The 27,740-nt window shown below is 39.5% G+C and overlaps 1 protein-coding gene across 8 annotated transcripts in view; it reads left to right on the forward strand.

The window, feature by feature from the left end:
• MEIS2 (Meis homeobox 2) overlaps positions 1-27,740 on the forward strand; it is a 124,200-nt gene that overhangs the window by 56,725 nt on the left and 39,735 nt on the right. For all 8 annotated transcript variants that reach the window (XM_063439975.1, XM_063439979.1, XM_063439980.1 and 5 more), the window contains one exon: positions 5,689-5,834. In XM_063439975.1, coding sequence (XP_063296045.1) covers positions 5,689-5,834 — 146 coding nt within the window. The remainder of the gene's footprint in view (positions 1-5,688; positions 5,835-27,740) is intronic.

Below are 27,740 nucleotides of genomic sequence, written 5' to 3' on the forward strand. Positions count from 1 at the left end.
CGGTCAGCGGCAAATCACAGGCACATTTCATTCGAACATGTACTTGCTATTTAGCACAGCAGGGTCTGCACAGAGGGATGAGTAAATAACATGTTTATATCCTCTATGGCTGCAGTGGGGACTACCAAAAACGCTGAGCTCTGAGGATGTGCATCCACTCTATTAAACAGAATATGTAGGCAAGTGTGAACGCAATTAACTGCTTTCTTTATTTAAAATAATAATAAAATATATAAATAATTTGTTTAATTTTTTTTTTGCAATAGTAACATTTATCTTAAAAGTTAAAAAAAAAATCCTGCACTTTTGGAAATTCTATCAATCCTATTATCTTTTAACACTTTTTAAGGTTAGTTAGAACTTGCCATTTTGCACTATTTTTCATATACACATTTTCCAGTAACAATGAAAACAACACTTTTCACAGAAGCAATGGATAGAGCTGATCTGTTTATATCCTTGTTTTGTGCATCATTTGTGCCTTCAGGCCCATTTTTTTAAAAAATTCAAGAGTCACTGTTTTACGAGTTACTGTATTGTTTTTGTGTTCAGCTTGTTGTAAAAAAAAAAATATATATATATTTTTTTTTTTAACCTCGCTAATGAGTTTGTTTTACGCTAATGAATAGCTACCCAGGTGTGTATTTAAAACAGCTGTTTACCAGTTGCATAATCTAGTTCTCTTTCAAGGTTAAACATACCTAAATAAATATGTCTTAACAATGGACGGGAATTCACAGTGAATTTCCAATTTAAGGTCAAACTAGCCAAACTGGCCGATAGTCTCTAAGTCACCTATTTGTTCAGTACAGCTACTGTGGCCTTACCTTTAAAATTCACTTTATTCTTTTAATGAATAAGCTTGTGGGGTTTTCTCTGCTCTGTAGCAGCAGAAATAAATAAATCAATTTGACAGAAATAAGCACAGGGGGGAAAAAATGCCACATTTTGGCTTTTTGGTGTACTGAGACAATATAGCTGGAGTTTTAAGTCTTGTGAGAATTAAGAAATGGCTAACCTGTCTACGACGACATTCAGACAACCCAGTAGAAATGTGCAAACACAAAAGTGCAATAGTGTTTTGTGTTTTTCTTTCCTCCATAACCTGTTTCTGCCACTCTTGTGTATATGCTGAATTTTAAAGCATTACGGTCTCTTTAAGAGAGGTAGAGACATTATCAGGGTGCTGTACCCTTTAAGTATGCTAACTGAGTAGGTGTCTTAATGGTCTCTTAAAGCAAACCTGGAAGACATTATATGAACCAGTGACATGCCAATGCAGTCACTGGGTTTATCTACCCCCTTGTCTGTCTGTCTGTCTCATAAATAGAACAAGTCCTGCTCTGTACTTTGGGTTAAAACCTGGTCATCCATTTCTTGTTTATAAACACATTTCCCTATATGTGCCTAAACCTCATATTTATATTTTCCCATCCAGTGTGTCTTGCATACCTTGATATTCAACACACAAATACTGTATTTATATATTTATTTATGTTTGGGTGTTGTTTTTTTTTTAATGTACCATGTGTTTTCTATATTGTGTATCTATATCCTTCTAAATCCCACTGCACATCTTAACTAGTAGCAATTCTAGCCACAGGTTATTTTGTAGGAATTAATTTGTTCTGTGTGTTCATGTTAACGGAGTGCTTTTTGAAACGCCCTCTTACAGCATATTAGGACTGGCACACATCCCCAGAACCAAGTATGCCCGACGCTAAATCCATAATTAAAGCAAAAGTCAGAATCCACAAAGAACATGCTTGCTGTGTCTTATGGCATTCTACCACCAATATCCCAAACAAGAAGCTAATGATTGTGAAAGTGTCTTTTAAAAATCCAGTTTAGCAGCAAGTACCCGCAGACCTCTAAACCTTAGAGAAACCTGTCACCAGGACCCAGTCTTACAATACGTTGTTTACAGAGCTTTTCTTAGAAGGCGATACACCCCAGCCTCCTTTCAGGAGTTCAGGCAGAGATTAAAGAGACTGCCTCACCCCTCCTGTGTTTGAGCAGCAACAGGCAAAGACTTGTCTATCCTTCCACTGACATGCTCTCGTCACTCAAAAAGTTAACTTCGAACCCAGCACTGTCCAAAATCGTGTTTTTTCCCCCCCAATCTTTATTTTTAAGCAGAGCTCTTATTTTAACGTTTCTTACTGAGGTATTAAAGTTGGTGTGCTTCATATTGCCGGTACTGGCTGCTGCTGCTGTAGGTGGCATGAATGTAGTAACGTTTGTGAGATTGTGTAGATTGCTTTTGATTGAACAGCATTTTGGAGAACCTTACAGTTCTTCTGACTTGCTACAATATGAAGATTCCATCACTTCAGTTTATTTAGAAATTGTGTTACCAGGAAGAATCTATTGAAATTTCTGTTTTTCAAGTGAGTCCTGGGACACATTAATAATATTATAGAGTTTCTCTATAAAGGTTCTGCAAGGTATTTTTTTCTTCTTCTACGTTGACACAATACATATGTGCATACGGTTTCCTTTTACAAACACACACACACCTTGCATACTCCTTCATTTGCACACATGCACTCCCACTCCCATATACATACATGCATTCAGTCTCCAAGTGGTGTTCTTCAAAGTGCCCCCAGGCTGAAGCTCTCTACCTCAGATCCCAGAGGCCTCCCAGCATGGCTCGGTAATAGCCACTCTCCATCTGTGTCACACAAACAGCTGATGAAGCAGCAGCTAGCTCATGGGCCCCGCACAATCACGTCCGCCCAGGTTACAGCAGCCCAGGGTTGCCAGGGAGCAGTCAAAAGCCATTACTGTTTTGGAGAATTTGGCCTCCGGCAGTTCCTTGGCATAGTAGAGGAGACAGGGAGAAGCGTGCACATTAAGGGAGCAGGCGAATATATAATGTATACGTGGGTGTGCGCACACGCATTTACATAGGAGCTGAAAGTCAGAGGACTCACACAGGGCTCACCTTCAATTCCCAGCTCTCGGAGGCTTGCATGAGCAATACGAATTAATCCTGGTTTTACTGAAAAGGCTGAATTTTTCACCGTTAATCCTTTCCTTGTCAACAATAGATGGCAAGCTTTTGAGATTCGGCATTACACTTATCACCATCAGGTTCTGTGCTAGGGAGGATATTAATTATTTATGTGAATGAGAAATCTTACTAAGGAAGTGATCAAGAACCGACAACCTCATAAGTTTTCAAGGTGATTTTCTTTTGCCTTTTTTCCCCCCTTTCTTTCTTTTCATGAAATAAAATAAATAAATGAAGAGTAGTAATGCAGTTATTACAAGTACTTAATCAAGGCTATTTAATGTTTCCCTTGTGTATAGTCGGGACTTGGGGACTAGATGTCTCTACCAGTAAACTAGAATTTCCTCAAGGCAGTTAGCTGTACAGCTTAAAACGATATACATGCACACTAGACATTCAGAGACTGTGTTTGAGCATTTAGGATGCTTGTTATTGGAAAGGTTAGAGCTTCAGAAATCTGGTTGGGAGGTACAGTCTACTCTCTTATCTTGAGTACTTAAGGAGTAGTATTAATGGACCGATATCCCTGCTTATGCTAAAGGGGTAACTGTTGGTTTGTATTTCATATTAACTGAATCGTTGGTAAACTGGGGGAAATTGTATAATGAAAATGTTAACTTTTATAACCTTATTATTTACGTATAAAGAACTAGTTCACTGTCGGGTCATAGACACATTATTACAGTGGTTTCCAATCTAGTCATCAAGGCAAACCATTAGCCCAGGTTTAGCCAGTATCCTCATCGGAATAAAATTGTGCAATGCCTTAATCCTGGGCTGCTGATCTGCTGGGTTGGGATCAAATGCATTATTGCATAGAGACACAGGATGTTCCAAAGAAGCAGGAGTAATTGTATGCCCAACGATATGAGTGAGAGGTAAAGCCAGTTTGTGAACATTTGAAGACTGCAGCATAGGGAGAGACATTCTCACACTTGGTCATTTGTTCTGCATCAGTAAGGTTGAATAATGTGTTACATGGCTGCGCTGTGCTATTAAAGCTATCCCATCTAACCTTTGTCATGCACCTTAACCGCCGACTATGCCAAATGATAGTGTTCCCGTTAAGGTGTCTTTTCCAGCATAAAAATTCAGTGTTTCACAAAAAGTGAAGTTTCAAGAGGACTGCTAGTGTGTCAGTACATCCAGGACTGTTTTATAGCAAGCCACACATCAGTTCACAGTGTAACGTTTTAGGTGATCTTGCGAAATTCTTCTGATTTAGCTTGGGATTTATGGCTTTTTCGGTCTAATTACAGTAATACATAGTATTTCAACAAACAGGGGACCCCGTCAACTTCTCCCATGTCCCTCCTGTGGACTTACATCTTGTCTGAAGCAAGCAGGGAGAATTAACCGCCCCCTTTCCCCCCCTTTTGTTTTTTTAATTCTCTTTCGTGTGGCTCTAGCTAATGATGTGTTAGATGAAAAAAAAAAAAAAAAAGGGAAAGTCCGCCATGCAGCACACTGTCCTCCTAATCTTAATTTATTTTGCATTTGATTATCCCACAAGTGCATATATTCTCAACCCTAGCTGCCCTATCCCCCCTCTCCTAAAGTTATTAGTTCAAATATTAATGCATGCGAGTGATATATCTGGCTTGTGTTGATTGATGCCTTCCCAAAAAGGGGGAGACATAGTGGTATAATTTTTCAGAAGACGGGGGCCAATATTGCCCCAGCAGCAGGATTTTTCAGATACATAATTCACACACCCTGCAGGCATTGCTTTCAAGGCATCGGAGCCTCAGGGCAAAAAAAATAAGCAAGGCTCTTAAAAGTGAATGATTTTTGCTAATGCACAATTAATGCCATGGAAAAGCACAAAAGAGCAAGACTGGTTGATGGAAACTTCTGATTAAGTTGGCACACTGGCGTTGATGAGTGTATTTCTCCCTCTTTCTTTTTTACCTTTATAAAAATTAACCCTTTTTTTGTTGTTGATGAAGCAAGCAGTACCTCACTTTGTTACCAGACCACAAAACACTGTGCCTGCCTGCTGTCCTTTTGAAGTTGAACTGTAAGGAGCTTGCTAGCGAGCATATCTGACACACTGCAATCTGCTCTCATTCCTTCTTGTAAATCGATTCACAACCCCGCGATCTTGTTGCTTCTCTCACATGTCACTTGGCAGAAGGGAGCAGAAGCAACTTCGTTTCTAACTCATCCTCTGTTTAAGAAACATCATTTCGCTTTTTACTTTGCCGATGACAGATACATTTTCTGTCTTTCCAGTCTATCTAATCAATCTGTCTGTCTATGGTTATAAGCTATGTACGTAGGAATGAATCTTTCCTAGAGATGGAAGCACTTATGATTCTGGGATTCTGGAGAGAGACAGAGGAAGTGGGACTTCAATAAAGCTGCAAAAAAATAAAATAAAATAAAAATTTATCAATGCTTACCAGTTCCGTATCAGAAATTCTGTTGCAGATTTTTTGGGCGCGGAGGTGGTTAAACACCGCTTTTGATCGTTCACTGAACATAAGCAGCTTTGTAATATTCATTAAATTTTTCAATGTTTTCAAATTATTGTTGTGCACTTTATTTCATGCACTCTTAAACTGTTCCTTGTATGTTGTATGTGGCGTGCAGCTTTTTTTAAAAACAAATTTTTATTAAGTGTGTCATTTCATGAGGTCCCCCTCTCTCTTTCTCTCGCTGTACAGGGGATGTGTTAGACAACAGTGTGGCCTCGCCGGGCACGGGGGACGATGATGACCCAGACAAGGACAAAAAGAGGCAGAAAAAACGTGGCATATTCCCCAAAGTAGCAACAAATATCATGAGGGCGTGGCTCTTCCAACATCTCACGGTGAGTCCATGTTCAAGGAGAAATGTTATACCACAGCGTACCGTTTGTATTCTGTATCAGAATGTTCCTGTTTCTGAGACCTTCTAGTTTGCGGCAACTGTATTGGAAGGACATTTATTTTGTACCCACGTCTTTACTACCCAGCTGTACAAGAGTAGGTTAAATGTAGATCCTTAGCAAACAAAAAAAGCGCTGGTGTACGGCCTTCCAAAAAGTTAGCGGAGTGTGGTGGAAATGATGGTACTATTTGATGGCCATTTTAAACTTTCCATGCTAGAGACACTTTTCATTCTATTAATGCCATCTTGCGTGTTTAGGGACAGTGTGTCATGCATGACAGTCTGCGTGTAGGCATTTTTTGTTTAGTGTCTACTTTGTAATTTGTGTGCTGCTTTTGAAATTTGGCCTGTGCATCTACTCTGACAGCCTACAAATGAGTTCAGTTGTATTACAAGAACTGACAGTAAGGATATTATAAATATGTTGTAGTTTAAGAAAAACGCGCCCGTACATGGAGCACAGAACAGTGGAGAAATGGGATTGACACATCGTAATTTTTATTTCGTAATGCTTACTTTACTGTGTTGTAACATATTAATTACAGCTGGACAATGCCAACTTGGCTACAAAATATCAAAATTGTGTTTTCTACAATAATGCTCCCTTCCCATAAAATATGCCTCGGCAAACTACTATTTACCCTCTGAATAGCTAGTACTATGTGCAGCGATATCTAGTTCATTTGGTGGTCAATCTTGCTCAGAAAATCACATGGGGAGAGCTCCTGCTCCAGAGACTAATAATCGGATGATAATTACCGCAAAGTGGCTATAAAACCTACCGTTTACCGACTCGGAACACCCCTCCAAGAGACATGGGCAGAAAGCACCGAAAAACGGCCCAAATAGGGGGACAGAATCATGCAGACATACGACTGTCATTCAGTAGGCCGCAGCAGCAGGCCCGATCGGACATGGAACATGGCAAACCACGAGACTCGAGCGACTCCGAGATCTCGATGGAAGAAGAGACAGTTCCAGCACCTCGGACCCATGGTGGAGTACACCAGAGCTCAGACTCGGACTCCGATAGGTCCCCATCCACCAAAGGAGATATAAAAAATCTACTGCGGGACCTACGAGAAGTATGGAAGGCGGACCTAGCAGGTGTCCAAGAAGAAATAGGAGGCCTGCACCGCCGCATGGGAGCAATCGAGACCCGTGAAGGGGAGAGAGGTACAAAGATGGATGACACCGACTCCCGTGTTGCGGCCCTCACCATCCAAGTGCAACAACTTACGCGCACGGTGACCTCCCTGGAAACTCGGCACCGACGAAAAAATGTCAGAATTCGCGGGGCCTCTGAGACAATAAGCCAAGAAGCCCTACTCGAGTTTGCCAACAAAGTCCTGCAAGCACTTGGGACTCAGACAGAGGACGTCCGGCCGCCACTGATATCGGCCTTTAGAGTCAGGAAAGCCCCCACGGCACCCGCGGACGCACCCCGCGACATCATAGTTGTCACAAGGGACATAACTGTAAAATCCGCTATCATGGCGCGTTCCAGGCAAAAGCCGAACTTGGTGGTGGAAAACAACAGGGTCTCGATATATGACGACTTACCCTTCACAGTCCTCCTTGAAAGGCGCAAGTTCGCACCTATCACCCGGACCCTGCGAGACCACGGCATTAAGTACCGGTGGGGGTTATCCGGAACACTGGTGGTACCACAGGGCGACACGATACACACCCTGTCGGCCACAGAAGACCATAGGGAGATACTAAGGAGACTCAACATACCAACACCGACCCCCTCGGAGCACCAGGATACAGGTGAACAAAAGACAGTACATCCTGAAGGGAAACAGAAGCGAGGAAACAGACCTGCAGGGGCTGCACGCCAGCTGGGGCGCGAGGATCCCTCATAAGTCCCACAAAACAGGACTAGCGTAGGCCACGCTGACACTCAGGGTGGGCCACCCGGGTTTACCACCTGGACTTACAGCCAGAACTGTGTGTATACCTTACCGAGCTTCACTATGCTGGATGGCATCGGAGTGAACACTTGCGACTACCCTTTCCCCCTTTTTTTTTCGTTTTTGTATTATATACCTTTAAATATTTGCCAACAGGCTGTGCCAGATTGTTCCCACAATTGTAATAGAGCCCTAACCAGCAGCTACCAATAGACCCACACACAGCCACACAATATGGCAAATAGCCCATGGTGTCTATATAAGGCTCAGGACAGTACCCACAACTTGATCCAGAAGCACCCTGTATCGAGAACCAACCTATCTCACCCTGATGGGGGTGCTATTTGGTTTTATCTTTATCCATATGTTTTACCCTATCTTTATTCTTATTGTTGTTTGCATTTTACGGTCTTCAAATATGAGTATGCACTGCCCAGACCTACAAGCTATATAGCCCAACACATAGTTATTAATGGATAAGCGAGCGTACATGACACCCACTACGTTATCACAGGACTCTTTTAGACAAGCTGACACTTACACACCGGGGCAGTCACTTGGGCACCAAGCTGACAGATAGCAGACCTTACCAAGATCCGCCACTTTAGACACACTAGCCCAGCACGCACTCCACCTATGGGTTGACCAGCAAATATACTTTACTTTCCTCTGAAACTTATCCATCATGCGTCGTTATTTCTTTTTAGCATAAAAGTATATGTAAACCTAACAAGTCATGATGTTACGCTGGAGTTTTTTCGACAAGCTGACATTTACACACCTGAGCAGTCATTTGGGCACCAGGCAGACAGCTAGCAGACCTCAACAGGACCCACTACTTTGGACACGCTAGCCCAGTATACACTCAACCCATATGCTGACCAGCAAATATACTTTACTTTAATCTTATCACCTCTCATGACAAATACAGACAACTTAAACAATCACTACTTTCAAGTTATAGTTTGCTGACACTTACCTACCATGAACCGTTGTCTTTTTTTGAAAAAAAAATATATGCAATCCTAACACGTCACGATGTTATGCTATAACTATACAAATCGAGCCTGCTGACGTTGTTATGACAATACAGGCACTGTGTAACCACCTGCATATTACAAATAAAGAATAAAAAAAAAAAAAAGAAAATCACATGGGTGCAGTATGTACCCCTTGCTGTACCTTACATTCTACATTGGCTTGATATTGACTTTTTTACATGATGCCTTTTTGTCATTTAATATTTGTTTTGCAGTCTATTTTTCACATACAAAGTTACATGAAGTCTTTTCTAGAAAATGGGACATAAAAAGTATTTGCAAAAACCATATATTTTAGTGAACACTTAGTGTCTTACTTGGGAGTCAATTATGTCCTAATCTATAGGTAGCATAACAAGAATAATGGAACTTGGCCGTATTGTAGCTTGTTTCCTTAGGCACGTCGTGCTTTGTGGCGTAGCACAGAATTTGCTAACCTATTACTTTAAAAAAAAAAAAAAAAGAATTTCAGAGATAATAGCCATTTGTTCTGCTTTTAAGATACACTTTTCTGAGTAATACCTAATGCAGACATTCTGCAGGTTTCATGTTCGTAAACATGCTACATATGGGACCATAAGATACACTTACCACCTACAAATACTCAACACTGCTGTGTTAAACACATCTGTTAAGTCTTGCTTTTACACCAACTGCGTGTAGTAAATAAATCGAAATAAGTAGTAAGTAAATCATTTTGATGATATTTGTAGCGGCTCTCTTTTTGATGAATTAATGGAGCTACCAGGTTTATTTATCTACCATATGAAGTGCATGATGTAGGCCAGCTATTTGTCTTGCGACTTTGCATTCGTGCATTACCGTGTTACTTTTACTGTCTGTGATGCTGTGTGTATGGCAATATTCTTTGTTGGGTACTGTGTGCCATATAACGTTTCTATGCCAGAGGACCAAAGCCTAATAATATGTAGCTGTAATAAAGTGAAGCTAGTGGATTTATCAGCCCGTTTGGGGACCATGTAAAAGTGCTGTTAGGCCAAATCCATCAATGGACAGTGTGCTCGCGGGTGTAGAGAAAGTGTAGCTAAATGTGATTATTAAATATTAAACTCCTTGTTTTATTGGCTCTGTTCTGGCTTCAGTTACTATATTTATCTTCTTAGAACCTTTTCAGCTTCTACACTGAACGTTCTGTAAATAATTCGGAATATTTTGTTAACATTTAGGGTGAGTGATTTATGCAGAAATATAAACCATACCGCATATAAAAACAGCGATTCTGGATCAGATCTGGATTTATAAGTGAGAGAAAATGTATTTTTATTTACCAGGAATACCACCGTATAAGCTTCCATTTCAGGGTCCACTAAATTGGTGGTCACAGTAAATTACAGCCAAGCCAATGTTATCACAGCCCCATCGATGCCTGTAACCGGAGCAGATAGTGAACTGATAATGCTGGTTTTCTATGACAATGAATCACAAGGACATACTCCGTGTTGACTGATGTTTCCTCTTTCACTGTGCTGATCCTTTCCGGCTATGACATCAGTACTTTCTATACAGGAAAACTGAAATATGACCCATAAATAGGCATCACAATCCATCGTTCCAGATTTTATGTCAGCTAAAACTTGCAAGTTTTGGGAAACCCATGTCTCCACAAAAATAGGTAAAGTGAAGTTGGTTTTGGAACCCCCTCTCCCCGAGTTCAGCTCGCAAAATAGCAAAGGATATTACTTAAGGCATTACCTTTTAAAAAAAACAAAAACACTATAGTGTAAGTAATACAAACATATCGAAGCAGTGGGTAGCTAGTGCGCATCCACGTCAAAACGCCCCACTCTGCCAATCGAATGCTGCCAATGAGAGCCATTTGAGCTGTAGACATTTTTAACTCCTCTTTCTGAAAGACCCTAGCTGTGTTAAAACTCTGCAATGAAAACATTGCTGTTTCTGCAGGGATGAGATGAAGTGGCCTGGGTGCTTTGTCTATGCAGTACTGTTACTTGTCTATTGTGTACTTTTACAGGGTTACTAAAGTACAAATGTTTTCAAGTCTGCTATTTTGCCCTGAAGTTTGAGATTCACTTTGAATTCTCAATTTAGTAAATAAACCTGCTAGACATTTTCTTTTGTCAACAGAATCTCAAAGTTAAGCTTGTTGTGTTGGGCAGAGTCCTCTTAAAGCAGCCTGGCATTTTGTCATAAAGGGAGTCAAGCTGATTGGTGCACGAGCCTGTCTAAACATTCTAGAAAGGTATACATCCTTTGTTTAGAACCCTTCTGGTATAGTGCGGATCCTTTGTTTAAGGTCAGAAGAGAAGAAGGTGAAATTGGTGAAAGGGAGTCTGCATGTGCACTTCCTGATTAGAATGTGACCAAAACTTGCTTTTGGCACAGACTTGCTGCTGTTTTTTTTTTCTTCCTTTTTAAGGTCCTTGCCCTTTGTCCACCGGGGGTAGTGGAAATTCAACTGAACACTGGACTTCTTGCTGTATGGAAAGGCAAAATAATGAGTCCTAGGCAAATACTGACTAATTGAAAGGGCTGTAAACCCATTACATATTGGTCAGAGATAATCAAGGGTATTTAATGACTCCTATCTATTCAGGAGCAGTGAAGCTTCAGCAGCCAGCCCTGAACCCTGCCATGTGCTTATTATCCCAATCATTAGGAGAAATTACTTCCCAGCTGTTCTTTGCTACATCACTCTGGCTGGGGGCTTTGCCAAACAGTACAATGCTTAAACCCCTTCAATAATGGTTGTATTACTCAGGGGATACCTGGTAGTCAAGGAACTGCTTACTACCATGACTCCACACTGTACTTGCTGTGCTGCCTTGATTAGGTTGTGAGGTTATGCAGCGATGTGAAAATGAATGAGCATCGGAATGTTGTAGGATTAGTAAATATGGCTACCACTGACTTTGTTTATAAGTTATAAAACTCTTGATAGCCTGCTGGGCAATATGAATGCTCCAGTGAAGAGGGGAGCCAGTCACATCTGCTTACTAATAGGGAATAAAATAGCTTTGTCTTTTTCAAATGGACCTCAGAGTTTCCTCTTTGTACTGTTTTCCTCTAAAATGTTATCTGCCCCCTTATTGTCACATTTTGGGGTGCTGGAGAAGGGCCAGTTTAATGGCATGAGCAAAGAGCGTTCGTGATTGCATCGTTTCTTCAGGTACTCTTGAAATAGTGAATCTCATATTTGAGGAAGAATTGACTATGGTCCTTTCTCTGACGCTTTAACCCCTTAAGGACACTAGACGGACATTTTCCATCACGCTGGCCTTTTACTTCTGAAGCTGTGTCCTTGAGGGCTGAAGTAGGGAACTTTATGATCAATGGAGATGTTGCGAATGAGGATGTAGATAAAACCATACCAAGTGGGGTGGTAAAGGGGCTGATTTGGCTTGGGAACCAGAGCAACTGGAGAAGAAAAAACATACTTGTTGAGAAGGAGAAAAGGGCATCAGGCTTGTTCGATTAAAGTAACACCCCAAGCACTATAACCACTGCAGCCCACTGTAGTGTTCATGGTGCCCCGGCATTTTCCAGAATAAGTACCAAAACCGTTTGAGAACCGTGCCGGAGAATGGGACACGCGGCTGATGCTAAACCTGTGACTTTCTTGTTTCACTACGTGAGCCATATGCTCTCTCTCACTGCCCCCACAACCTATACTACTTCCTGCGATGTACCTTCCGCTTCCCATCTCAAAAAGCAGGTTGGTGAAGCAGCTCTCTTATATAGAGCACCACATGCATGGATATCAAATCTGCCTCCAGTTTTAAGTTCCTAAAAATATCTGCATCCTTCAACCTTCAATCAAAAATCAGTTGCACTTTTAACACTTTATAATTATACGGTATATGTCTGCTTATATGTGCTTCCCGGGGCTTACTTTAAAGGTAGAGAACTCTCAAATATTAAAAGTGTTCCTTCCCAGATTGAGACATTTCCAGACCCTAGAACACCCTATATTTCTGGTCTTGATTATGTATACATTCCTACAGTATTCATTGTGAAGTGAACGTGGGAAGGCAGGATTCTCACCTTAAAACCAGCTCCTTATTCTCATTTTTAGTTTTCTTTTTTTTGTAGGGGATTTCTGTCTGAATTTGCTTTATTTAATAATCATGCAACTCAGCATCTTAATTGTTAATCTGTTTCTTATTACCCTTTTTTTTATTATTAACAAACAGCAGAATTGCAGGATTGCTATGCATTTATCTGTGAGCGTTTTCATGTCTCAGATTAAAGTTCTGTTGTATTTTTTTTTGTGGAACGGGGCAGTGGCAACTCTAGTGATGGTTTTGATATCCTTGCATTCCAATATACCTCCTACCCCCGAGCTTTTAATCCAGTCTACTAATTTGTTTCGTGTTCTCTTGTGATCTGAAGCGAGGAAGCTCGCAGTGCATAGCACTGAAGGAGACTAACCGCCAGTTTTCAAAAGGGGTTTTGTTTGCTTGAACGTAAGAAATTTTACCTAGAGTGTAGGATTCAAGGTCAAAGATTAGGTGTTATGGAAAATGTAAACTTTTAAGCGACACATACACACCTTAAGAAAGTTTCTCATACATACCTAATTAGCCACACCAAACCAGCTAATCTCATGTGTATATACAATCTCACCAAAACTGCTAATTAGCCTTGTGCTCTGTCTGTCACACACATACACGCACCCTCTTAAGCATTCACACCGACTAGCCACATACACACACGTAATTGGCCAACAATGTACACACACACAGCTGTATGTCACGGACAGTCATGCTAAGCGTCATACGTCCTGGTAGTGGTGTTTCGATGGGAACCTGCTGCTGGAAAAGTGACCACATCCGTACACTGTATGGATTTTATTGTAGGTGCTGGCCCTACCTTAGTGGATCTGTGTCTGTCTTCTTTATGAAGGTCTACGCCTATGATTTGTTAAACACCGCCTATAGTAGTGATCTGTACGTAGAGGGACAAGCAATAATTTGTAAATCTGAGGCTACCTTGTGTTGCGTAGGTCAGACAATGTTCCTTACAATGAACAAGCTCAAAGTGGGTCCTGGGGCTTAGACCATGTTTCTTCAATGCCCAGACTCTGTTCTGTCGTTAAAGCACTGTTCTGTAGCAAAGCTTTTAGTTTTTGCTCTGTAAAGAGAACTCACATTTTGTGTTCTGTAATCAGAGGGGGCTTGGTTCGTGTAATGTAAGAAGTGGTCTCCTCTTGTGTTCTTTGAGGAGGGCATTCTGTCTGTGTTCAATAAGGGGGTCTCTGGCTGTGTTTTGTGCGGTTCTCCTGCACAATTCCATTTTGACATTTGTCTATTCATTAGTTAGTAGGCTGGTGAAAGGACTTCGAATGTATTATGTGTTATCCTAAATACCCAACAGGCACGCAGTAACTTTTTCCATGAGCCACAGGGGCCCATTGCATATGTGAACCTATTGTCACCTCTTCTAAATACCTCTGCCATACAAAAAGATTTGGGCGAGATAGCATAGGGAAAGCAGCCCACCCTAATTACAGGGAACCAGCCAGGAGCTCATTGTGATACAAGTAGCAAGGACATTCCTGGAATTATCCCAGTCTCTGTGAAATGTTTTATATTGGTTAAATGTTTGTATATATAATTTATATTTTATAAAAAAAATATATATATTTATTAACGGTGATCATTGGATAAAGAAGCATAGGTTTAGAAGTCTATCACACGTATTAAAAAAGAAAATGGTAACATATTGTGCAGTTTCAATGGTATATCCCTGTTAAAACACACAGCTTTTTTTTAATCCTCTTGAACAAGGGCATAATAGTAAAACCTATGCATTATTCAAAAAAATATTTTCCCAAGTCCCTAAATCCTGAAACAATTGCAAGGTCTGCAACTAAGTTGGTTCATGGTCTTTTTTCCCAAGTTTTAGGTCCCTTGTTCATAATTCCCAAAGAGAAGCAATTTGGGCACAGTGAGCACGCTGGAATATATATATATATATATATTTATTTATATTAGAGTATGTTCCAAAATGTTCTCAGGTAGGTCTGCTGGTTTCAAATAATTGTTTCTTCCAGAAGTGAAGTTTTGATATATTTTTTTTATTATTTTTTGTAACATTATCTCATCTTGCACTAGTGGGCAATTAAAAGAGCAGAAGATAAGAACTTCTAAAGTAAACACACACTCCTAAAAATAGGTTTGAAAACAAAAGCTTGTTTTCAGTTAGTGTCTAGGGAGGCTGTGTGAGTCACACTCAAGAGAGGTGTGACCAAGGCTGCATACACAAGGTAATTTGACTCCTAAATGTCCGAGAAATGGGCAGTGAGACTGCATGGGCATGATCTATGCACCAAAACTACTTTATTAAGGTTAAGGTATTAAGGTTTAGCCAGTTTCTGTAGTGTTTACATTAGATTGAGATCTGGGAAATTTGAAGGTTGATGCATGAGAACTCTGCTTGCCTAATTTTTTACAGATGAATTGGCTGATAATTTATAATATGGTCACTGGTTGCTTTTGCAAAAAAAAAAAACAATTCATATGCCTAACATCTTGCTGCCCGTGCCATGCTATGGGATGAAGTTAATTAAATGATGGCTCAGTGCATCTTTCTATAAAGGTGATAGTTTGAGGGGCCCAGTGCACTCACAAGGACATCCACAGCAAAAGGGGCTCAAGTTGGCACTCCCCTCCTGATTAACTGGGAAACCTCCATTTATTAACACATTTTATTTTGCATACTGTACGTATTTAGCAGTTTGTTAGTTGAGATATTCAGTCGCAAAGGAATTGTTGGGGAATAAATTCCTGAGCAATTTGTGACTATTCAGATGATGATAAATGCAGTGAATTGCCTCTGAATTGCTCCAAATATGTTTCTCCAAATCCTGTACTGCAAATAAAGAACTTGGTGGATAACCCTGTGTGTTTTTGCCAACAGAATTGCTGCTCACTCAATGCTTTTTGGTTATCGTTCAATTTTCTATAAATGGTGTAGTGTGTAATGGCTGGAATCCAGTGAAATAGCTGTTCTTGTGATGTTTGACCTACGTCTGGCACTTACGATGGTACCATGATCAGATTTGCTGAAGTCACACATCTTTATCTTTCTAATGTTTGACTGAACAATTAAACCTCTTGACTTGTTGTTTATGTTTAAGCAGTCGGATTATTCCCAGTTTTCCTATTTTGATTAACATGCCGAGCTACCTAATAAATTAGACTTGGTGTGCGCGTCTTAAAAAGAAAGTTACGAGTCAAAAATGGAAATACTACTAGTCCCACACGTGCTCTATATGTTAAGCAGTGCTGAATAAATGTATTTCTAATTGCCATTGTGATATTTTCATTTTGAAGTGTCTGTTCAGACACAGATATTGCAAACATTGAATTGTAACGTTTTATTGAAAAAATTCAGTAAAGGAGCCCAGAGACAGAAATTCTTTTAAATTACCAACATTTTCAGACAGATGTACAGATGTAAGATACTGAAATTATACTGGATGTTTCTTTACAGAATCACTAAATCAAACTGTTTAATGAAATGCAGGTCTGTTGGTAACAAAACGCACTCGCTGGGAATGAACATTTAAAATGTAGAACTAGCTGCCTTAAAATAATATGGGACTCATTTGTGCTATAAGTGTTAGTGCATGTGACCAAGGAATTGGCCAAGGGATTTCAAATTCTAGGTCAGAATAGGCGAGCTAGAAAACACTGTTACATTTGAAGATATTTATTGTTAATCCATTTAAGTATAATGGTTTCAATTCTTTTTCAGTTTCTTGAGAATTTGCTGTTTATTGAATAACTAAATTACTTTTCTTCACTATATCAGGATTTGCCAAGAGAATTGCATAATTTTGGACAAAGCCATTCCATCAGAGAAAGTCTACAATTCTCTGGTCAATTCCTTGACTGTGTTTGCTCACTACTTGCTTTATTCTTTTCTGCGGTTCACCAAATCAAGTGTCGAGGGCATAGACAGTGGAAGTATGGCATAGACAGTGGAAGTATGGCATAGACAGTGGAAGTATGGCATAGACAGTGGAAGTATGGCATAGACAGTGGAAGTATGGCATAGACAGTGGAAGTATGGCATAGACAGTGGAAGTATGGCATAGACAGTGGATGTATGGCATAGACAGTGGATGTATGGCATAGACAGTGGAAGTATGGCATAGACAGTGGATATATATTTTGGTGAAAAGCGACATGTATAATACTGTGTATTTTAAAAATAAAAATGTTGGAGTTTATTGGAGTCGGAAGACTTCTTTCTCTCAAGTGAATGACCTTTTCACTATTTAATAGTACCTTGGCTTTTATCAAGTGTCATCGTTATTGAATGAGGCTGCCATTCATTCTTCGAATCTTAGTTTCTGTCATTTGGACTGCACTCCCAGTGAGTAATGCTCATTATGGATTTGTGTCTACTGATACTCAGTGTATCACTTGAAGGATTTTAAACATTCTATTGATAATTCCTTGCAATAACCAACTCTTGTTCTATGACTGAATAAAACTCTATTTAAATGAGTAGACCTCTTTAAAGGCTACGGGTGGGAGTGCTTCTAAATAAGTTACATCCTCCGAATGCAGCTGGGGTACCAAGCTTTACCGGCGACATGAAAAAGGTTTTCCATGCAAAAGCAGGAAGGGTACTCAAGTATACAATACCCTGACCTCCACTCATATTATACTGCATGCCGAGGAGGCAAAGCTCTCATCTCTTATGCCAATGAGCCTTCCTTTTACTCAATTAGCCTTTCGAGCGCCTCTACTTTCCTCTTGTCAAGTGCTCTTCTATTTTCCCCACATAAAACATATTTGAAAGTGGACAGAAGCAGGAAATCTTTAGTCACAAAGACACCACTTACTTAGGATTTAAGCTAAATACCCCCTCGTCAGGCACAGTATTGTGTGCAAGGTTCTCAAGTAGGCACCATTAGAGCTGTTTAGATCAGGCCCCACTTCTTCTAGGTGAGTCTGTCAAGTTTCCTGTGTGCCTGATTTAACCATTTAATATATAAAAGGCAAGGCGCACAACAGTAATGAAGAGGCTTCACACCACAGCAGTCAGTCATCCTACAGTATTGTACCGGAGAGCTTGCAATAAATGACAGAGACTTAACGCTTAATTTAGCTGCTTTTTGCTTGTTGCTTTTTAAAAGGGTTGCATTTCCCCCCCTGTTAGACTTACCATGTCAATAGTATCCAGCGCACTATCAGGTGTCTTCAGTTTCATCTCTGTTGGATGTTCCCCTGTCAATCCTCGCCACATTTATCAATACTTTACTGATCATTTTCCCCAGAGCTTTATATTAATTTCTGTGCCTACCTATAGCAATTCTTGTATGCTGTCTTACCTATGACTACATTCATATTAAAATTCAAAAAAATAAAAAAATTGATAATTCAGAGGTTGATGTGCCAATTGTTCAATCAAAAGCTAAGCTATGGATTAAAATGAAGAGGTGTAGCTCAGGCAAAAACATAGGACGGTAAGGAGCAACTTAATATGTTGGCCTTTTCTCTGATAACAAATTACCTTATCTCTTTTGAGCTATATTTGAAAACCTGCAGTGCTGAGTTGCAACATTCCAACCAGAATGTTTCCCCCTGTATGTAACCTTATATAGCTTCTCTATCTTTTTGCAATGTTTTTTTTTTTTTTTTTGGTGTTCTACTGTCGTATAAAACCTTTTTAATCTTAACTGTCTATTTTTATTCCTTTTTTTCCTCTTTCCAATATATCCATCTCGTTTTTTGAGTTAACATCTAGTTTTGCGTTTGGCTTTCCTTTGCATGTTCCGTGTGTATCTAACATTATTGATTCATCGCGTTCCATGCATGAAGAACACAAGTCACAATGTAGCTTGTCCCCCGGGATCTCACACTCTAATGTTTGGTACATGAGGAGATAATATGCCTGTGTAGCGGCTGCAAAGCCCAGCTGAGCGAGATTTAGCAATGAAAGGTTCATTGTGATGGGAACACTGTGGGTTTGAAGTGTAAAACTCCACAGAATTCTCTGATACCGAAAACTTTAGAGATCTGACTGGTTTCCTCTAGCTATCTCTGGGACTTCCTACTTCAAGGGACAGCATGTTGTACTGTGCTCCTCCTCCTAACCCTTTTCTCATGTTCCCCTCTGTCGGAGATAATTATAGCACTTGCAATCCTCTCTTTGCATCATTCCGCATTACTTTCCTTCATATCTCCTGCGTCTGCTGGGAGTGATGCTTGCCATACTAGCCATTCCCTGTTCGGTGCCATCTGTCATACTGTTAATGAATCTATATTTAAAGGAGCAGAGCCTCTTTAAAACGAATAAGCTAAAGGAACCTGCCTCTTTCCATAAACTCTTGAATGTCTTAAGCATTAAATTCAGCCTCCACACCTACAGGAGATTGATTCACCAGAACTACAACGCATTACCGGTTGTTGGATCTTTCTTATCGCCTGTGAATTGTTTATGTTGAGCATTGACAAGCATCCCTGCGCTCCTACTGAGGTGAACAAAACGGCAGCATGCATATTAGCGATGCTGCGATTTGTGGCCGAACTCTGATTTACAGGGCGAACTTTGCAGTCAGTTTTGTGGGTTATTTAAAGTGTATGTTTCTAGTGGACTGGGAGAGAGTCTGGCACTTTAACTGAACAGAAGCCAATGATTAGCTGTGAATGCACGCAACATATCTGTGCAGGCTGCAGCGCAATATGCTGTTTGATATCCAGCTGGACAGCCCAAATTATACCCTGCCCTGTAAACATGCGCACTGAAGAATGAAATAAAAAGTCTCTGCTTATACAGTTGCAATTTACTGTGTGCGTATGCAATATTTAAACACTATCTTCTGGAGGAGGAAAACTAAATATTTGTCACAGTACATATTTATTATATACAGGACATGTTTAATGTTTTAGAATTTGTTTCAATTATTTTACTTTACAAATATATTCTATATAGCCCAGAAGAATATGAAACGAGCATTTATGGCATATCATTTTAAACCGAGAATGCCTTAATACAAGCTTTACGGTTTGATTATACAAACTGGCTGGATTTTCTCTTTTCCTCTCTAACAAGACATTTAATAAAACCAAACCCATACCAAAACACCCACACAGGGTAACAATAATCTGAGTGTTCCCTTTAACCCTCCTCCAACATACTCAGATTGAAGAAGAATATACAAATATGCGAGCATTAGAAACTGTGTTTTGTTGATAGATTTCTAATTTTAATAATATATCATTTTGAATATCAAAATGATTTTCGGTTTTATTTTGCATAGTCCTCTGCATTAAATTCAGAAGCTAAAAAATACAAAAGGTATAAAAGGAAACACCAAGGTAGATTTAATTATATTTATTTCTCTAAAGTAAACATTTGTATCAAATTTGAAATCTGAATGCCAAAACGGAGGCTAAAAACACCCAAGCCGTTACTGTAGCCAAGTTAGAGAATATATATTTTATTTTTTTTTAATTTATTTTATTATCCATTAGATACAGTTTGTAGTTTAGTGAATAAACCCCACTAGATCAGTTTTCTGTAAATAAAGGGACAGAACATCCTTTAGCATTGTCTGTGGATGAGAGACACAGGAGAGCTGAATCCCCGATCTCGATCACTGTCATACTGAAGGTAATGTACCTGTGAACCAGTTGTATACATTGTATGCGAGGTATTTTGTCAGCCTGGCTGAAAGTGAGCTATGTAAACCCTCGGCTGCTCAGTGACAGTGCCTCTTGTGCAGCTACAATTACTCTCTAAATAGCAGCACTACCCACATTCCCACGGTGATTGGCAGGCTTGTTTGATGATTTCAGAGCGATCACTTGGCACATTTAAAGGTTTATTATAATCTTAAGATAGAATGGCATACCGGTTTCTTTCCATTCCATTAGCTATTTTGATTTTATTTATATGTTTTTGCTATTCTTTTTTTCTTTTTCTTCATCTGAGACTCCCAAATCTGCCAGCATTAATTTTAGCTGTTTGCTAGATTGTGTGTATTCAGCTGTCTCTCCAGCCTGCTTGAGAATACTGAAAATTGGGTTTCTTTTATTTTTTTTATTTTTTCTCTTACTCTTATTTTGTATGTGTTCAACAGAACGAGCCAGCCTGGCTAACAGAGCACACGCTTGCTTGAGAATTAATTGCACATATCTTTAGAACCCGCTGGATTAGTCATGCTTAACTGTCTAGCATTTTCCATTCATTCAACTGCTTTAAAATTACTATTTTTTATTAATTATGAAGTACTGATATAATCCACACATGTGTACATTTAAGGTATAAACAACAAATTAATAACAAATACGTTTAAAGTGGTCCTGATGAACGTGAGTTTACAATCTCGCACATTATCTTGTTTAATGAAACGTTAATTTGTTGCTCATTCCATCAGCACCAGCCACAGGAAGCAAGAGTTTTTGAGCTCATATTTTTGCACTTTATTGACAAATACCTGCCTCTGTGTCCCAGGAGACAGCAGCAGGTTAAGGACCCACAAGAGAAAGTACTGCAAACATCCCCAGTTGTCAAAGTGACCTTTTTGTCAAGGGCGCAGTATGGTGCAGAAACACGCAACAAAATGAAACCCTTTTGCCTGTGTTTCTGGCTGGTGGCAGACGCTCCTATAATTAATCATTCCTGTCCAAGCTTCTCTGTAACCCGAACCTGCCTCCCCTGGATAGCAAGCCTTCTTCAAAGGACATCTCGCAGGCTTGCTTACTATGTCACAGGTAGACCTGCCAAAAATTGCCCGTCTGTCCCTGCTTAACCCCGTCAGGACTGGAGTTGTAAGAACAGCTCAAACCTTTGCGACTTCTATGTTTTGAATCCTGCACAACATTTTTAGATGTATTTGTGTAACTTGCAACATTTCTGTTCTACATCAATTCCAAAACACGCCTCAGACGTCCAGTGTTTTTATTTATTTCTCCGAGGCTGTCATGTGTTCCGGTGCTGTAACTAGCCCCCGGCACAAAGGTTCAAATATCTCTGGATGGCGCATCGTTTCAAGCAGAAACACTGCACATGCAGCCTCCCACCACCTAAAAGCAGAAGTGGTCATGGTGGTTTGAGTAATCATTTAAATCACCACGGTCAGCATTTAGCCAGTGTCTAGAATGTGAATGAGTTTAACATATGGCTCATTAACCCCATGACTCCTGGATAGGAAGACATGGGGTTACTGAACCATATGTTAAACATATTCCAAAAAGTGTGGAATCTATTCAACAGCTCATTCTTTGCTAAATATTATTTTCAAAATTGCATCCCTTTGGTATTCCCCTTTTATTAAAAAATCGTGTTTGGGGACCACCCAGCATATAACAAAATTGGATAGAGGAAACGTAGTAGTCGAGTGGTTGACACTGTTGTAGTGTCGTGCATAGTGACTGGGGTCCGTATCCGCTATTTGTAGTTAACACTGGGTACACAGATGCCTATGTAGTTGTTGCGTTCAGTAACTATTAATGATTCTGTATCACTGCTCGTTGTGTTGATGCTTTGGGCATATGCAACCTGTTTTAGAACACCTGCTTTCTGCAGATCAGTCAGTGTCACATCTGTTTACATTGATGCCGACTTTCTTCTATTAAACAGCGGTTTCTTAAACAAACGCCTCTCACGGCACTTAAACGCCGCTGTTTGTTCACTGTGGTTAGGAGCTGTCGGTTCACACTTGTGGATTCAGATAAAGACAGAATAAGCTGCACTTCACCTCATAAAACAAGCGTTTCACCACCACACCTGAAGGATTAGTTTTCTTTTTGGGTAACGCAGCTTTGAATTTAAAGAAGGGTAGTGGTGTGTTCAGAAGGGCGGTTACAGGGTTAAACGGCGATCAGGGAGGAAAGAAATCACACAAACACAGTGCGAGGGGAATACTGAAAAGACTTCGCTATCCTCACACCCGTTATGTGGTAGCATTCTATATACTTTATATTTAACAGCACCCAAGCATGCAACACTATTTATTTATTTTTTAAACATGTTTCTGAGACTTTATGTTGATATAAGCTCTACCAAGGCTCTACTTCAGAATTTTGAAACTTGTCTTTGCATCTGTTCAGGCTGATCACAGCACCATCATGATATCAGCTGGGAAGATTTAAAGCAGTAGTTTCAATGTTTAAATGCTGTGTACCTTAAATTGGTCACCCCTCTAGTATTCCAAAGAATTACCGCAAGTTTTACCCACATGTACTAAATATTTGCTGATCTCGCTGGAGATATCCAAAGTGCGTTATAGAGTGATCACAGTATACTACTTGTATTGGCTATGTGTGTTCCCACATACAGACCACACGCGTACCCCACAGAGCGTATATGGTGCTCTTTTACATTCCTTTGCATACAGGCACTTTGTACAGACCTGCACACGTCACATGCATCATTTGATTCATTCAAAATATACAGAATCACACAATAACATAAATACAACAGATACAGGCCAATAACGCCAATCTGCAGGGCAAACTATTTTACTCCTGTAACCTCAGACAACTATCAGTGCCATGAAAAAGCTCTCTCCCCTGATGACTATCTTACATATGTTTATAAAGGGACAAAATATGAGAACCATTTCAGAAATGCAGTTCCTCAAATTACTTTGTGTGGGGAATATACATTGCCCAGCATCCCGGGGTCTGATGTTCTGTGTGGTTCATACAGTCATACTCCCCTACACTGACACAGGCTTTGTATCCTTGTAATAAACTGTTCAAATGACTGTGTTTTGGTGTATAACGCACACGTTAAAACATAGATACAGACATATATTCCTGGTTACCATAAATCTATTGCTGTTTTTTTTTTTGTGACTTACGGCTTTAACTTAAAAGACCATTTAGAACGTATTACTATCAAACACCTTTAACATCTAATTCAATATCTTATTAGTGGATAGGATACATATGTTGGGGTAAGTAGCATTAGTCAAACTATTGCTTTGTGTTTCTTAGAGACCCCTTTAAACCCATTGTCCTTCCTCTATGTATTCTGTACAAACAATCCTCTGACAGCAGAGATCTCAGGAAATTATTTGGGTAGAGAATTGGGATGGATGTGAAACCCTATAGCTGTAATTCTTGCCTGGGTGTTGGGCCATGATATGTTCTTACTGGTTGACTTAGCAAGGTCGTTCCACCGAGTGTTATCTAACCATGTTGCAACTAAACACCATGCAAGCAGTCTCTCTGAATTGGGACTTTTTTTTTGTATTGTTGACTGCTTTTTAACTTTCACAATTTTCATCAACGTATAAAACCACAGTACATTTTCCTTTTCACTTATACGGAGAGATTTGCAGGCAAGAAACTGCGTATCTCTTTGTCGTGTATAAAAAGGCCAATGTGCTCTTTAACGATGTGCCTCCATCTTTTTCTTGGGCCATGGCGGATAAAAACCCATGACTATATTGAGCTAAAGTAGCAATCAATGTTCTTTTTATTGGCCATGCTTCATATAATGTGATGAGATTATAGGCAACCATTGAGGTTGTTAAGAAAAAATTTAACATGCTACTGAAGTGCAATGAAGGAGCATTAATTGTGTAGATGCCATGAGGAGAGATTATTGAGTTGAGCTATCTTCAAGCGTCAACCCTGAGTAGATTCAGAAGCATACCTTTATGTGAAGTATTGTCCAACTGAGGGATTAGGTGAACTTTAAAAAATGAATAAATCATATTAAATCATTGACTGCTGATTTACGGTGCTTCTCATGAACAATTTTCTTCCGCAGGTCAAAAAGTTCACTTTTTAAACAGGCAGAGGGTCAGTGATTAAAAAAAAAAAAATAATGTTGCTTCAATTAATCAGTTTTACAGTAATGTTACCTTGGGGCAGACATGATTTGAATAATGGGGTTGTTATTTTTAAATAAGATGCATTTATAATTATTGAACAATTTTACTGGCCAGGATGCTCTTCGAGTGGTCCAAATACTTCATTTATAAGCAAAATTAGTGTCTCTTATTTATTAGATATGTATTTTGTTGGGATGTTATAATGTTTATGTTGACCATACAATTTTAAACGTGGGCTGAAAATGGCTGTCAAATAAAATACCCACAGTTTACAACAATTACTATACACTGATTAACTTTCTAATATGTTAGTTTCAGAGTATTAATCTTTTGTTTGTTCATAATCTTTTCAGTCCAATCTATATTTTTATTTTTGCAAATGTGCTAAACTACTCTTATATGGAAAGTCTTTTATGTTAACTTGGTTTGATATCTTTTTATTTATTTTTTCCTGGTTAGTGTGTTATATATATTTTTTTTTACTTGGAAGCATTCATATTGTATGCCTTGGAAGCATAATATGTATAAAGTCAGTATAATATCCTATGACTGTCTTAAGCCATGCGAGACGCAGACGGAATGTGGTGAGGAGATCCAGGTAGACCTTGAGGTGGGATTAGATTCATAGATAAAAGAAGACACTCCAGTTTTTGTCTTTTCTTCTCGTGTACTTTGCGGCTTTCCGATGGGCAGAGAGATGACGGCTAATGGTAGCTGGAGGTGGTGACAGGATAGGTCATGAAAAGATCCTTGTAATATCATATTACCTTGGCTAATGGCCAGAGGGTCAACGGAAGAATCCAACAGACGGGGACAAAAGACAACAGGCAGGTTTATCTCTTCCAGCGTGTCATTCTGCATTGTATAGGCAGGAATTCTTCAAAGCTAAGTGGTTTTAGAAGAGGGGAAAAAAGGACCCCTCTTCCATTCAACAGATGATCTTGCAGCGCCCCTCTCATTGTAAGACGAAGTTCAAGAAGCACATGTTTATGAGGTTCCATTATAATTTAGCTAATGTCTAAGTGCAAAGCAAGAGTTTATGCTCTCCAAGATTATTGTGAGGTTTGTAAAGCAGAGTGCATTGGTTTGAAATGGGTTCTCTCCCCTCCCCATTTCAGTTCGTTCCTTGATATGTATACATTTAATACTCTTGCTTTTTGCCATATGTTGTGATATAATCTCTTTGTTCTATGGCAAGTGGATTATCACTGGTCATGTGTTCTTAAACAGTGGGCATTACGCGAGTCCTTTGTATCCTGATAGCAAGAGTGTTGCGTGCAAACCCTCTAAGGTGAGTTTACCAGCTGCATTTGCAAGTCATTGAAAGTCGTTCTGTTAGCCTTTCATTAGAAACCTTTGTGTTCCTTTAAAGCCACAGAACCTGGTTGTTGGAAAGGTTGCTTGGAAGAGTTTGCTCGGGGCAATTGCTTACGGCACACACTCTTTATGCAGGACTTGTCATGATGCAGTATCGTGGAGCTCAGTGGCATTTACTGCATAGTCTCATGGAGATGCATCGAATGGCAGTTTTGATGTTACTATGAAATAAAAACCAAGTGTGTTCACTTTGAATTTTGGACCTGTATTTTAAAGCCTACGGCCCTTTATCTTCATTAATGTTTTCTTTTCTCTCACCAACCCTCTGGAACATATGTTGCAGTGCGCTCTCTGCTAAGGAGGTTTAGCTTCTCAGCCTAAGCAGATTAACCTTTTGTCTTCTTAATAAAAATGTATTTAGTTTAAACCCACAACAGACTATTTGCCATCCTAGGACTTCCCGTTTAGAAGCTGACGTGGCGATACAAAGCATGGCTTGTTCAATTTAATGCCAGGTCCTCGTCATTTTTGGTGTCATGGTAATGACCAAATGGCGTAACCAAACTGGAAGTTTAGGATGATGTTTCTATTGGTTCCATGTGAACTTGAAACTTGCTTGTGTGTATGTACATATTTATGACCACGTTACGATAAAATGTGCTTTTTAGCAGTGTCGGCCATTTTTCTTCAGGCTGATTGCTGACCTCAAGATGACCTTAAGCAGGTGTCCAATAGTAGAGGAGCGCACAGAGGTTAGAGGTTACCGTGTTCTCTCGTGCCTGGACCTGAACATCATAGTTTAATGAGCTGAGCAGAGATTGGAAGCCAGCCATCCTCCCATAGTAATTAAAAATGAAAAGGGTGTGTTCTTTTTTTTTTTATTATTATTATAATAACACCTCAAGCAGTAGTTGCATTTCTAACCTTTGCCCTGATGCATGCTGGGACCAAGGCCTGACTTTTTTTTTTTTTTATGAAAATCGTTCTAGTTAAATCTGATGATTTATTTTTTTTCTTCAGGCGTAGAGGAAAGTTTTTTTTGTTTTTTTTTTTAGTAATTTTTTAGAACAACCCTCTCTATTTGGAGTGGCTTCTAAGCAATAGTACCTGCATGGGCAGGTGAGCATGTAGATAGATAGTAAGTGTGTTTAAAAGGTGATTATTTGCTTCGAAAACACCATATAACATTAGACAAGTACTATTAAACGCTTGATAAAAACTAGCAAACATTTTTTATGGGGTGTTGTTTCCCAAACAATGGTACAATGATCGCTGTGTGAACTTATAAGAAACACATGGCAGCTGTGATATGCTTTGAGGATGCATCTCATTAGTGTAGTGGTTATGGTCAATATCTGTGGAATTAGGAATGCGGGCAGATATAAACAGATCCTGATTAATCTTACAGCAAACAACAACAACAAATAAATGTTTTTCTTGATAACCATCCAAAACATCGAGCAAATCTAATTAAAATACACTTAGCCAGGAAGTCTACCGATGATACAATCACATTTTTACCCTGGGTACCTCCGCGTCCTGCCTCGGACAGGGAAAAGGGGGGAAAAAAGTAATAATGGAGAGTTTTAAGTTAAATGTTAGTTGTTTTTTTTTTTGTCCGATATAAGAAAAAAAAAAGGGACTATTTAAAAATAAATAAATTGTTTACTCATCGGGAATGTGATCTTTGGCAATGGACGGAGCTTAAGAAAAATTCTATTTGCTTCGCTATGCTAATTTACCCATAATCCATCAGTCAAAAAAAAAAATCCCACAAAAGGCAG

The sequence above is a fragment of the Pelobates fuscus genome, chromosome 13 (assembly GCF_036172605.1).
Source record: "Pelobates fuscus isolate aPelFus1 chromosome 13, aPelFus1.pri, whole genome shotgun sequence".
NCBI lineage: Eukaryota > Metazoa > Chordata > Amphibia > Anura > Pelobatidae > Pelobates > Pelobates fuscus.